This window comes from Nesoenas mayeri (assembly GCF_963082525.1).
Source record: "Nesoenas mayeri genome assembly, chromosome: 14".
Taxonomy (NCBI): domain Eukaryota; kingdom Metazoa; phylum Chordata; class Aves; order Columbiformes; family Columbidae; genus Nesoenas; species Nesoenas mayeri.
The window spans coordinates 10,720,029-10,734,875 of record NC_137556.1 but is presented as its reverse complement, the minus strand read 5'-3'; the positions used below and the strand labels follow the sequence as shown (position 1 = coordinate 10,734,875).

Below are 14,847 nucleotides of genomic sequence, written 5' to 3'. Positions count from 1 at the left end.
GATAGGAAAGAAACACATGGCCTCCCCAGACATCAGAGCTTTCTGGCCCGCTTGATGCTTATTAGAATTTTATTTGTATTTTATTTGTATCTTCACTTTTTTAAAAAAATAAAGTCACTCCCTACAGACCACATTTAGAGGAAGGGATATAAAGTATAGTGCTACACATCTAATGGAATGTATCCACAGTCCCCTCCTGCACTGCCAGGCACCCTGTCACAGGGTAATTGAAAATACAGAAAGCTGCCACCGGAGCACATGATAAAAAAATACTGAGCTTTTCAAAGTAAAAGATAGAAATAAACAAAAGAAAAAAAAAATCAGCTTATGGAAGTAACAACAGTACATGCTCAGCTAACTCCTGGAGGCTTTACCTCCCTCACCTGAGTACAGACAGCATCCATTAATTCAGAGTGAGATGTTTTATTCAAGGATGTAATAATATCACACACATCTCACACTACAATGTTGTAGTTGCTCATTTACTGCCTACAGAAATGCTCCTTTCTGCCTCCTGTCCCTCTCCCAGGACCCAGCTCCAGATATGGCCCATCCCACCAAGACATTCTCCATCCCAGGGACCACAGCACATCACACATTTCCTGGCTGCTCAAACATGGTGACAATTTATACTTTGTCCCATTGGCACCAGTTGTGTAGGCAACAGATGCTGCTTCTCTCTCCTACAAACAACCAGCAAGCTGTTTTTCTCAAAAACAAAGCTTTCACCAAAGCCAAGAAGGATCAGAACAGCAGAAATGGTCTCCTCCTCACAACCCTCCCAATCAACTGAGAGAAATAAAAAAAAATAAATCGGTATTTGCTTAAAAAAATATTAAGTTATTATTCCCTGTAAGATGCTACCTCAGTGCTCTTGAGAAATCTGTAAAATGGCATTCAGGATTAGTACAGACTTCAAAGCACTTATCCTCTTTAGGCAGCAAAGCTCTGAGCTGCATAGACAGTTACACTCCAGGGGCCTCTCAGAGCTTTTCAAAATATTAGTTTGAGAGGTGGGGCACAGGATGACAAAATTCAGATACAGCCTGCTATCATCAAGCCCATGTACATGTAATATATGCAAAAGGGAAGAGTACTTTTAAAGTTCCCCTGGAGTCCCTCACTTTAACAAGCTGTTTGAATTCTCTGCACTTCAAAAGCTTAGAAACACTAAAACTAATTACAACTATTACATTGATCAAAAGAAAAAAAGACAATCACACTCTACAAAATATTCAAGTGTCAGCTCCCTTGTATTAAATACCCTTTTGGTAGCTCCATGAAAAGAACTGTGTAGACATCGTGAAAAACAAAGGATGGGCTTCAAAGTTTCCCTTCTTTTCTTCTGTTCCCCTTGTAAACTCTAATGAATATAAACTACCCCAAAAAAACAGATGCAGGATTCAGAGGAAAAAGCTTGTTAGAAATGTCAGGGAAGACACGGTGAGATCAAGCTGCAAGTCATCACTTCTCATTACCTGGGAGAATATCAGCATTTGGCATGTCCCCCAAAGCATCCCCTTCCATGGAGAAAAGACCGGTGACATTGAGAATGCTCAACATTTCACAAAAACGGGAAATAGGAGAAATACCTGGCAACCATGCTATGACTTAAAGAACAGCCACAAAAGCATCAGCTCCAGATGGAGACAACTGGGGTTTCTATCCCTCCAGGAAAATGAAACCATGGCACAGACTGTCATGTTTTTTAGTTTGCCTCAGCCAAATTATTTCTCTCTTCTGTAGCACATAAAAGAATAAGCAATGCTAATTTTCTCTCTGTGAGTGTATATGTTGAACATATGATTCCATTAGTGATCTATTAATAATACACCAGCAAGAGACACGACCAGCAAGTCTGGTCACAATCTTGGGCAATCTCCTTACAAAAAGGAATAGTCACCCTTTCTTAGAAGGGTAAGATACTGCTCTCACGTAACAAAAATCACATGGAGGTTTTAATAATGTTACTAGTAGAGAACCAAACTATTTTGATAAAAATGACACTAAAGTCCTCAGACGCATTGCCTGAGGAAGAATACTTTTCTGCAGAAGCCATAAAGCAGATGGTTATAAATGGGACGTATTTCATGGGCAGCACTTAATGACTGCAAATTCCTTTAACTAAAAATCTAATTTTATCACAGCATAAGTCATATGCTTTGAAGGGAAAAATTTGTTTCTGATTTCTCATTCCTTTCTCTTATAAAGCTTCTTCATGAATACCATTTTAAATAGCATTTCATTAATGCAATACAATAGTTTTATTTGTCAAGGTTTGCTTTTAGCACCTATTTTCATCCTTGTTAATGTTAGTTAATTGAACACAGAATAAAAGGTCCTTCTGTTCTCTATCTGAAGTGTCTAATCATAGTTATGTGGAAATCAATGCAGCATGTTTGCTCCAGTATTGCTTTTCACCAGACACGTATCTACTGCGTCTCCCAATGACCAACCAACTCAGTGCCAATGCATGAGAGTGGATATACTGTCATCAAGTACAATTACTAATCCTGAATGGATTAGGAGGGACAATAATAAAAATAAAAATCAGAAACAGTTCCCTAGCCACGGTCACACAGCTTCACTCCCTGTAGCTGCTGTGTGTTGCCCATCAAACACCTCCATGAACCTTATACAATTCAACAACTCTTTTGCACAAAGCCCTTTTCTGCTCTTACAAAAAGAGAGCACCAGTATTTCAGAAGACAGCATCTAGATGTCCTGCCAAGACATAATAGCCAGTCTGTGTCATAGGCTACTGATTAATGCTGAATCATGGGCCCACAGATGAGCACAGCACTTATGGAATGAAAAAACAGATTTCATTCAGAAGAGAGGGCAGCGGGGGAACTTCATTGTGCAGCATTAAAATACAACTACACAGAGGGAATACACAATATCATACATTGCTCCGTAGCCAATGTGCTACAAACTGATTTACTGAGAGTCGTTAGCGAAGGATCCAAGCAGCAAAACCACTTTCAAGTTGTTTGCTATCAGTGTAAATAAAACCTTTAAACACTCCTGTATAACAATATATCTGCATTTGTCCTATACACCCACAAAGAACATATTGTGCACTACACAAGACAGCAATGTTCTCTGACCTGTAAATCCCTGTTGCAGGGAGAGTGGCGACATGAGCTTCTGCTCTTCAGCAGCTGAAGCTGGAGACCCCTCATCTCCTGGACCCACTGGAGAAGAGAGGGACATCACCCTGTTTGCAGGGAGCACCCAACACTGTCTGGCTCAGGCTCCCACTTACACCAAAACACTTGACAGTCAAGGGCTTTCTTTCTCAACTACTGTATTTTACTTCAGCTTCCATTGAATTAATGGGGTTTTCTTTGCACACTTGGATAACAGAAGGGTGAGTGCCACGAGGATGGAGCCAGGCTCTTCTCGGTGGCAAACAAGGATAGGACAAGGGGTAATGGGATCAAGCTGGAACACAAGAGGTTCCACTTAAATTTGAGAAAAAACTTCTTCTCAGTAAGGGTGACAGACACTGGAACAGGCTGCCCGGGGGGGGTTGTGGAGTCTCCTTCTCTGGAGATATTCAAAACCCACCTGGACATGTTCCTGTGCGACCTCACCTGGGCGTTCCTGCTCCGGCAGGGGGATTGGACTAGATGATCTTTTGAGGTCCCTTCCAATCCCAAACATACTGTGATACCTGCCTTCAGCTCTTGTGCTTGAGCAAACTCAAGTTTGCTGGAGCCCCAGTCAGTGTTCTGGTCGATGTGCCTCAGGGTGCTGCTCAGGAATGTCTCTAGGAAGTGAAGCCCAAAAAACATAGGAGACCAAGCACTACACTAAGAATACAAATTTCTGTTAGGATCACTCCAGATTAGCCTTACTACAGCAACATTACTCAGCAGTTGATCATTTTAACTTGTTAGAGCTGCGCTCAAGTAAACAGGGAGTGTGCAAGAAAGGACCATATGCGTGTTCCTCTTAGACCTGTAACTTCAAGCAAGACCAATGCATTAGAAGGCTAATTTCCAATCTGGAAAATAATGATATATGAATCCCAAGAAATTGCTGTCCAAAACTGTGGCAACTTTTTTTGCCACTTATTATGTCTAATTCCCACACCTCAAGGGCAATCCCTATTACTAACACCTACATTTTCTCTCCAGCCAAGGAACAAACAGGCTGAGCAAAAGAGTTGTGGATGCTCTAACTACACAAAATTATTATTGCAGCATGAGTAAGGGCAGGTCATTCAGAAACAAAGCTAATGCAGGACTGTCTGCAGGAAGCACAGGACAAAGCACATCTCTTCCGAAGCTTTAAAACACCCATGGGACTGGGGACAAGATGCAGACACACAAACAAGCTGTTCTTGAAGCTCTCATCGATTCCCAAAAGATGACACAGTCCAGTCTTTAAGAAAGTAATATTAACCATCTACAGCCAGTTTAAAAACAACCATTAGACAGGCAGAATTTATAACTGCTTGGTGCCTGTATAAAATCACGTCAGTAGTCACTGCTGTGCGTGATTAAAAGCAATATGTTAACTTGGATCCTACAACTTTGGACCAGACATTAAGGTGTAGAGTATAATACACATGCTTAGCAGCCCACCAAATAAATATGCCAACCCACTACTAAATTGCCTGTGGTTTGTCCAAAAATCACAGTCACACAGGCTTCATCATACCCTTGGTTTGATGTATTTGCCCACAAGGCGCTCAGACAGCCCCAACGCTGACCAGAAACAATGAGAGATGGAGCATGGGACAAGGCTCCCTGCCCTAAAATACTGCCCCAAAATGCAGGGACTAGCACTGTTATAAGTTACAGCAGCTATGTAGTACTTTAGACTTAGTTCGTAAGCAATGTGCAATGCACACTGACAATCTACCAACAGGGAGAGGAAAAGGACCATTTTCGGATTCTTTTCTGCAACAGTTGTTCTCCCTTTTGTCCATGCACATCCACATGTGGCCACGCACGATTTCTGGCATTCTGATTTGAAGAGAAAAGGCAGGAACACTTTGCAAGGTTAGGAACTGAAACAGTCACAATTAAGCTTGAAATTAGGAAAGACAGGTTCCTGTCTGATATTTCTTCTGAGTTTTCCTTTGACTGAAGTCAGAGGATGAGTGTTTATAATCCAGACATGCACAGGGGCACATCACAAGCAGGAAGCACTGAGCAATAGCTCGATGTAGTATTTTAAGGTGCAAACACTCACAGTACATTGTCTTGCTGTAATTTTCTTTCTCCCTCAACTTCCTCCATTTGCAGAGCAGTATTTACAGTTTTGTATAAGGCTGTGCATTTGTTGTCTTTGTTGTTGTTGTTTGCTTGGGGTTTTTTTGTTTTGTTTGGGTTTTTGTGGTTTTTTTTTGTTTGGTTTTGTTTAGAAGCCTCTGATCCCACACATATGATGCTTAACACGTGCCACCAAGTTGGTACCAAATAGGCACCAACTGCCTGCAAGTCCAGCAATTCACCTTGCAGCATTTTCAGTCTCCCGCCCTTTAATACTGATGTAGATTTAGTCTAAAAGGAGACCTTTTATGACCAGAAGTAAAGGTCGGCATAGGGGACTCTGCCAAAACCAATTCACATAGCAGATGGAAGAGATGCAGAAGAACAGGTATTGCATTTCAGACCCACAAATTGCCTGTATCACTGTACTGTAGCAACCCTCTTACCAGCTCCTCTGTGGAAAAGACTGCAGTGCTTGTGCAAGGGGATAAATCAAATTCAGCACACATGGCTGGGCTCACACTGGGTCTATCACTACATCACGTTACCTCTGCACACACCAAGTCTCCAGGAACCCACTCTCAGGATCAGCCTAACTGCTGTACAGTTTCTAAATATACAGCCCTGACTCATTTAGCAAATTAATAAAGAGGTGGCTGTTCCTATTACAGACTTTTGTCTCAGATTTTTTTTCCCCCTTCAGATCATGCTCTTCCTTATCTCAAGTGAGGCATCAAGAAAATTACACCGATACCCAGTACAGGTGAGGCACCCCACATACAGACTGTAGCATTTGCAGTGGTTCTGACTAATATACAACTTAGTTTGACAACCAGGAATTTGTTTACAATCACAAGCAGTGTATTTTCAAAAACAATGCTACTGAAGGAGAGAACAGCCACTTCATTGGGTTTTTTTGAGCAAGGCACACGGAAAAAAAATAAATCACACACTACTGTTTAGAGAAAGCTTGTTTTCAGTACAGACACCGGCAATTTAGATTTGTCCTGTGTGGTATAAACATTGAGAGCAGCTCTAATGTCTCACATCACACAGTATCATCTGCTCACCCATACAACAGCTAATTGAGATAATTGCTGCATCTCTGATTTTACTCATTACTATTTCTAGACTTCAGGTGAAAAACCCAGGTATAGCTCCATGGATTTCCAGATTGTCATATGGAAGCTCATGGGATAGCTGTTTTAGAAACCCCAGAGTTGCAGATGTGCCCTTCCTATTCTACAAAAATGAGAATTCCCCTGCATGATGGTAGAAAGTACTTCAAGTAGAGCTGTCTTCCTTTAAAAACTACTGCTATAGCCTTTTTTTTAAGGGAAACTACACTACATTTGGAAATAATTGTCAATATTTAGTCTTTTAAGGTTAAGTTCCTTCTGAACAGGATATCAGAAAGTGTAACCCTCTGCCACATCATAGTCAAGGAAAAATTGCCTCAGACTTCGGTCTTATTACTCTGGTCTTATTCCCTGCTTCAGGAATACACCAGCATCTCCCCACCTAGATGTAACTTTTCACTGATGTTCAACTGTGACATGAGAAAAAACTTACTGGAATTTGATTCCTGGGATCAGTTTGTGCCACAGCTCAGCATAGAGCAAGGCACCCCCAGCCCACGCTCCCTCCATTCCCTGGGGGAACAGCATCCAAGCACTTGCTGCCTCCAGCTACAGCACCAGAATTCAAGGTCACTAACATCCAAGGCACCACTCAAACTGGTGGTCCTGGTTAGCTGGAAGGAGACAGTCCCCACCACACCAGGCAATGCAGGACCACCAAGAGGTATCACACATCACATCTTAACCACAAGCAAGATTTTGGTTCTGTAAAGGGCTGCATACAAGAGTTTTCATTTTTAAGTGCCTTAGATGCATCCTGACAATCCCTGACACTCTTGATACTGAACCATAACCATCTACGAAAACTAAAATTCTTCAAATTTTATTCTTGTTCCAAGTAACCCAACATACAAATTTGCCAGCACTTTAAACATAACGGCATCCCATAAAATATCATATTTATTAAACCCTCTGGGTACACAGGAGGGGGCAGGTGAGTTCAGGGATGCAGAGGAAGGACCCCAACATGTGTATCCAAATACTATGAAAACATGCCACAGCATCTTGAACTGCAGATACTCTGTCAACCAACACTCAAGGGAAAAGCTTCTCATCTCCACAGGGATAATATACTAGCTAAGATCTAGAAAGGTCTACAAATAGCAATTACAGCTTGTTAGAGATACCACAAATGTAGGTAACCAGGAGGGAAGGCTCAGTACATGCCAAAGTGACACAAAAATTTATGTCTTGTCTCTCTTTACCTTCATTAATGTTTTAAACAGGAGCAGGCTGAAGCCCAGTATAGATTTTAATTTAAATCGGATTCTCTCCTTTTCTCCAAACTGCCTTACAAGCAGGAAGAGCATACACACACACAGCAGCAATTACTAATAATAATTCTTAAAATAAACACCAGGATATTAGATCTTTGACTGCATATAAAATTGATACACTGTGCCTGTCTTATTCCAAGCTCCTGCTCTGAAATTATGCCTCTGTCTGAATTATAAGCAAAAGCTTTTATCAAAAGCCGTTGCAGTTTTGTACCTTAATTCCCAAAGCACTCCTGTCAGATTAGGAAATACGACTTTGCCAGGGGAAGGAGCACAAAATCATCCGCACAACTTCCGTGCTGCTTAGAATAACCAACAGCGGTCTTTTGTGGCAGCAGTAAGTGAAACAACATTTAAGAATCTGAAGATAATTAGGAATTTCACCAATAATTGATACTCTCGAACAAGCGCAGTTGATGCTGTGAGGGGACTCCAGAGGATGCTCCATTCTGTGCAGGATGGCACTGAAGGGCTGTGTGACCCAGTGCTCACAGTCACACAGAAGGTTAAGGTGACATTTATGGCTTGAAGATTTTAAGCAGTTCAGATAATAACTAATAATAACAACACGGCCAATACTTTGCAAACACCAGTAAGTTATGGTAGCTTACAGAAATGAGTGTGGTTGCTATGTTCATTAGCATAAATGTAAGTGTTGGTATAACTCCACATAATACTTTGAGGTTGGCAATATAATTTAAGGTACAAGCCAGCTAAGGTAACAAACATAACGGGTACAAATAATCAAGGAACTGAAACAATATTGGTACAGCTGGTCTAGTTTACCCTTGAACTATGCTATCACAGTCCAAATTAGACCTGCCACTGCACACCAATGCCTTGCTCCATCCAGGGAACAGTTAAGGTGCATCAGGGAGGTATGAACATCTTGCAGCACGAGAGGGGAAAAGCAAACGTGCCAGCACTGGGACCTGCAAGAGCCACCAGAGCTTGTGTGAGCACTTGGAGCATCCCTGGGATGCAGCTCCTCTGCCCAGAGGAGCATGGGGTGCTGAGCACATTTCTGGTATCTCCTGAGCCTTCTGAAATCGAGCAGGTGGCAAAAATAGAGCATGGCATGAAAGCAATTAAGTACTTCTACAAAAGCACAGAGCAGTTTTAGTTGTGTAGCCCAGAACAGACAGCAGGATGCCTGCCAGGCTGCACAGCACTGCTCAGGAGTTCTTCGTGACATCCAAATATTTCCTTTAACCAAGCACTAACCAACTATACATGTACCAACACAGAATTATTCTCCATTTTCACACTATCCAGCTAGGACAATATTATTCAGGCTACCTGCCAGCAGCGCCTCAGAAAACAAAATACAGAGTTTAATTTCTGAGATGCAGCACTGTGCCGACCTGTGTTTGAGAAGGTCCCTGCAGCAGATGGGAGACCCGCTCCTGGAAGAGCCAGTGGAGACCAGCAGCACTGCTTTGCTGTACCACGGGCTGCGGAGATGAGAAGCTTACCCCAAGAACTGTCCAAAAAAACAGTTTGGCTTCGGCACGTGCAGAACTGCAGCCTCTCACACAGAAAGCAAGGAACAGAAGGAAAGCTAACTGGCAAATTTTACTATTTAATAATATCCTTTTGTAAAATACTCCAGTAGATAAAAATTTGGTCTGAGCTACTAGTGTGGATTATCTTGTAGAGACTCAGTGGAGTAGTACTACCGGCTTTCCATCAGAACCTCCTGCCCAAGTTCTCCATTAAATTTGGACTCCAGGGTTATTTCAGATCCAGGTTGTGCCTCTCTTCTGCTATTCTCATGCTGGAAACTGCCTTCAGCCACCGCTGCCTGCTACACTTTTGAGAATTCCTTTCAAGGAAAGGAGAGGTGACCCCAGATTACAGCACCTGGTCCTTCATGGGCAACTCAAAGCCCTTCTAAACCAGCACAGAGCTGTCCATGAAACGTGGTCACCTCTAAAATGCCCACCTTCAGCATGGAATCAGCCTTGCTGAAGACACAGGCAAAACCTGCCCAAAAATATCACCCCAGAGTGGTGAGCTCTTCATATTGAGTATTTTGGCATATATTCCACTCAGCAGGATTTAGTCCCATGATGATTCAGCCCTGGGAAGTTGTGCCTCTTATTAATCACTCCATGAGGGTCCATGTGCAGCACCCAGAATCTTCCAGAGCTTTCCAGCACCCTCTGGAACCAGCCTGTGAGAAGTTCTCCAATATAAAAATGACAGCAATATTCTCCAAAATTAACATGGACCAGGAAAGCTGCAGCTTTTCAGTTAAATACTAATATTGTCCTCCTTTTAATGAGGTTTTCTATTCCTCTACACCCAAGAAATTTCAGACTGCATTCATATGTGTGTTAACTATTCCAATCAGTTCTAAGACTATTTCTGAAAGCAGACCTCTTCTCAGGAACACTGCATAAATTGGAAAGGTAGAAAGCTCAGCATCAGGAAAACATACAGCACTGCAGTGCTAAGAGTTAATTTCTCATGCAGAAGTGCTGTATATTGCAATCTATGGCCTCAAGACTTATTTTTCCTTTACAAATGCAAAGCACAGCTGCAATGATTCTACCATGGACCATGAAGAAATTGATTTAGCAATCTGAACATAAATTAAGCAATGTTTTTGATTCAGTAAACTTGTTCCTATGTAGATCGGAACAAGTATTAGTGAAGGTCAGTGACCAATACCCAAGTACTTCCTTTGATCAAATTCATAGGAATTTTAGATCAGAGCACACTTCAAATTATTTGACCTGTAAATTAACCCTTTACATATTTTTAAAGTCATTTTAGTGAATTGCTAAAAGGTTTTCTATTTGCAATTCAATGTCTTAAACACATGTTAATGGAATTACATATTAACCACACCACAAATTTTGTAGCTTATAAACACTTCTTGTGAACAAGGAGCTCCAAATCAAAGCAAGCTCAATATCACTAGAAAGGGATTTCAGGTGGTTTCTATTATTCAAAAGGTATTATGGCTAAACTATTTTCAGACAGATAAAATAAACACCTTTTGAGAGAGAACAGCAGTTATCTCCATTTCACTGACCCACCTGAAACCTACGTTCAGGGCTACCAGATTCATCTTGTGTTTGATGCCGCACTGGATAAACACTTTCTTGCGGGACAAGCTTTCTGTACAATTGGTTTTTTAAATCTGCATTATAACTTAGACCCCTTGAAGCTATTTTAACTGCATACTTTGTACATTTAAAACTGTAATATTTGCATCTGTTAAATTCTGTGCAAATCTGAACAAATACATTCTAGTGTAGATCCTTTCACCTCCAGCAAGATCAAATAATTGTAACAATAACTTTATGGTTTATAGAGGAAGATCAAATGAATTAATGTCTTTCAAGTAGTATAATAGTTCTAAAATTAATGTTAAAGTAAATCATTTGAGTAAAGACTTTAATTCCTCAAAGTAACTTTTTCAAAAATATCAAAATACGCACTAGTGAAGGAGATTTTTAAAAAATGCAAAAGCGTGCAAAATATTTAATTATTTTTAACAAAAAAAGGCAAAAAAAAAAAACCACAAGCCAGTGAACTACCCAAGTCTACACAGCAACATTATCAGTGGAAGCATGGAAAGGAACTGTTTTTGTTCACTTTTACAGAACAGATGATAGAGACCTCAAGGAAAAAGCTCACCTGAGACAAAACTCAGAACTGCAGAATCCCCAACTCCACTGAAATGATTTTCAAGTCCCACTGAGCAGTGAAAAGCATCTTTTTAATTGGCTTAAACTGCTTTATTGAAACAATGCACACAACTGTGGGTACTTGTAGATGGGATGTGACTGGGACAAATGTGATTCTCCAAGTAGAACAAAATCCTGAGGCTTAAATAGATCCAGTTGCAGAATAAATCCATCAAGGGTTCATCATCAGCCTGGCAGCAATTAGCATACCTGCCAGTAAGTGTTCTAGGCAATGGCAGCTAAAAAAAAAATACAAATGTCTCCTTTCCTTGCCTCCCCCACCACATCCCACTTCCAGGCATGTGAGCAATCATTTAGCAAACCTGTGATAATCAGGAACTAATTAAATAACTAAAAATTGTTTCAGTATTCATTATTTTCTTTCCATTAAAAGTCACATTTCTGGCTTTTTATGGGCTATTCACACACCTCAGACTCAGACATGTGAAAATCTGAGCCTACCCACACCAATACGGCAAACCCAGGCTGCAGATTCTTCTCCTGAAAGCCACCATCCCTGCTGGGACAGCCTGCACCAGACACAAACCAGAACAGGGACCTGCTTCATCCACATCATCGCAATGAAAGCCACAACTGTCACCTTCAGCACTGGAAACTGATTTAATTGCTTCTCCAGTCCCACAAGCCCAGGGCTTGAATGCAGAAGCATGTTACTACCCCACATTAACACATGAGGAGTCCCACCTCCCATCAAGCCACCATCCCTTGCTGTGGCCACCATGCTCCCTCGGTCCCTTTCCAGCTGTTCTGTGTTTTGCAGGGGTTTGGCATCAGAAAATCAGGGAGAAAATGCTGTGGGCGGTTACTTCAGTGGCTCTCTCAGAACCACCCATGGCTCAGTTTTCCTTGTTTTAAGCAGCAACCTAACTTGTTTCAGGTTTCTCATCTGAAGGTCCAGTCACCCACATGAAGAGCCAGGACAAAGTCTGCTTATTAAAATTGAGTTTAATTGGTCCCAGCAGCCCCAACACAGAGCATACTGTAAAGTCCTTGGGGCAAAAGCAGTGGCTCCACAATGGCCAGACACACAGTTTCACTCCCAGAACCATGTCAGGATACTCAAAAAAGTATAAGAGCTTCTGCTTCACTGTTTCTTCACTGACCTCCTCAGCAGGTGTTTAACACAAATATGTATGGATAAGCCCTCACTTGTTTTCTGTTTTCACAGTATGGAGCGTCTGAGCACAGCATAAAAATAGAAACAAGAGTTGTAGGTGCAGCAGCAGCTGGGGTACAGTACCTCTTGATGCAACCTCCCCGCATCCGGATACAGCCGTCTGCTCCTGTCCGTGTCCATCCATCCCCTCGTGACCGATGGGAAAACCCCAAGCAATATGAGAGATAACCAAAAGCTTTTTGATTTCATCATTTCACACCTGTTGAAAACAAGAGAACAGCCATAAAACAATCCTCTCACAACAAAACCCAGGTCAGATTCAACAGCACAGCTGAAGATTCAGCTGACAGTTTATGTCCACACTCGGTCAGTGTGGATGTAGCTTTTCAGGTTCCCACAGTGCATGTAACAAAACACCGATTTTCCTGGTTTGCACCCAGTGTATTGGCAACGAATTCCCACATCACAGCAGTTTTGTGAAACATTTACCCCAAAGTAATCGCCCACAGGACCTGCTCTTCCCAGTCTGTTCCCACATAGCACCTGCAGAACAGGAGCCCTGAGATTTCTAAAACTAACTACTGCAGCCAGAAGCTATTCACATCAAAACATGGTATTATGGTACAGCAGAAGCCAAAGGGTGACTTTATCCCATTTCCAGAACCCCCAGCAACACAGGGTCACTCATACTCAGTAACGCACTTGTACCCTCAGCAGATCTTCAGGAAAGCCCCAGATACCCCACATTCACTTTTCAACACTGGACACTTCCAGCAACATGCCAGAAAATACCATTATTCTCCTCAGACTGAGAGGATGATGCTGCCTGGAGCAGATACAGCCCTCACCACCACCTTAGGCTGAGATCTGGCTTGCAGGGCCAGACAGCAATCCAGGCTCTGACAGTTGACACCAAACACATAGAACAGTCATTTGTCCAGCAGATGAGGGCACCTGCCTAGATGGTCACCAAACCCACTACAACAAATTCTGTGCCGAAGAGTTTGGAAGCAAAACCAACACAGTCACTCAAAGTGCATGAAACACATGTTAGTTCCATCAGACAGCATGCACAGTCCTGCACTGGTGCCCTGGAAGCTCAACCGGGAGAGCTCTGTACTTCATCTGAACTTTTTTGGGAACAGGACACCAGACTGTGTCATTACTTTTCACAATAAAAATACCAAAGGAGTCTTCAGGCCTGATACCATTTCTGTGGTAGCTGAGGGCAATTTTGACCTTTCACAGAAGCCACAGAGGATGCCACCACAGACCCACAGTGAAGCCTAATGACCACTTAATGAAGCAGGTGATGGCATTTCTATAGCATGCGAGTGACAGACTGCTGCTTGGTTTGAGCAATATATATTAACAAGGCAAGTTACCTGCTAACAGCAAAATTAAGCCTAGCTGAATTAAATCACCATGACATACCTCATCTTGACAGGGCCCATTTTACAGTGCTTTACATGTGCTTGCTGCAGGGTGTATCCAAGCCTTGGCACATCACTATTAATTTTGGAGCCGTGACCAGTTACACTAGGGCTGACTTAGGCTCAGCTATTTAATCTGCCAAAAGACACATCATCACTGGAATGAGCACAGCCCACAGCCACTGCACATCACACACTCATGGAGCTCACGCTTTGCTTCTCAGCATTACTGTAAACACCCTGAATTGAGAGCACTCAGGATGAAATCAAAATTTATTAGGCTTTCTAAATTCCAATTAGAAGCCTCAGATGTAATGTTACTGAGGCTACAAATAAATGTTTAATAAACCAAAGTCACTATATCAATAAGCGACAAGTACATTGTTACATTATGAATTGTTCTTGCACAGCAATACTATTTCTCACGTTTTTTACAGAAGTATTTTGTATGCTTGGGTGATATCACCACAGCAAATACAACTATTTCACTTTGCAGTTCTAAAGACCTCTGACTCATACACTACTTGAAATTACAATCATAGAACAAAACAGGGGACTAGCTAGTTTCATGTATATTTAGTAAATAATTAACTGCTAGAAAACATGATAGTATTTGGATTAAGAGGTTTGTAACACTGATGAAACTGAAATGGCACCCTCCACCTACTAGAAACTCTACTTGTTCTATAAATTGAATTTGTAGAACATGTTTTTCTAGTCCGTTTAGAAATTACTTATTTTTATTGCATGCCAACTGACAGTACACTAATTGCTGTAATAATAGGAGGAGGACACACTAACATATGTTATATATCTGAATAGCCTAAACCAAGCAACAAATGTGCACCACAAATATCAAGTCAGGGTTAACTCTGAAATCATACAGCATTTCCATGTCGCTTGGCATCCTAAACCACACCTTGGTATCACC

General features: G+C 41.7%; 1 protein-coding gene across 1 annotated transcript in view; it reads right to left on the bottom strand.

Moving 5' to 3' along the window:
• Nucleotides 1–12,738, bottom strand: part of FSTL4 (follistatin like 4) — a 208,091-nt gene extending 195,353 nt beyond the window's left edge. The window contains exon 1 of the mRNA XM_080353521.1: nucleotides 12,607–12,738. Within this exon, the coding sequence (XP_080209647.1) occupies nucleotides 12,607–12,735 (129 nt within the window). The 5' untranslated portion in view covers nucleotides 12,736–12,738. The remainder of the gene's footprint in view (nucleotides 1–12,606) is intronic.
• Nucleotides 12,739–14,847: the final 2,109 nt, after the last annotated feature.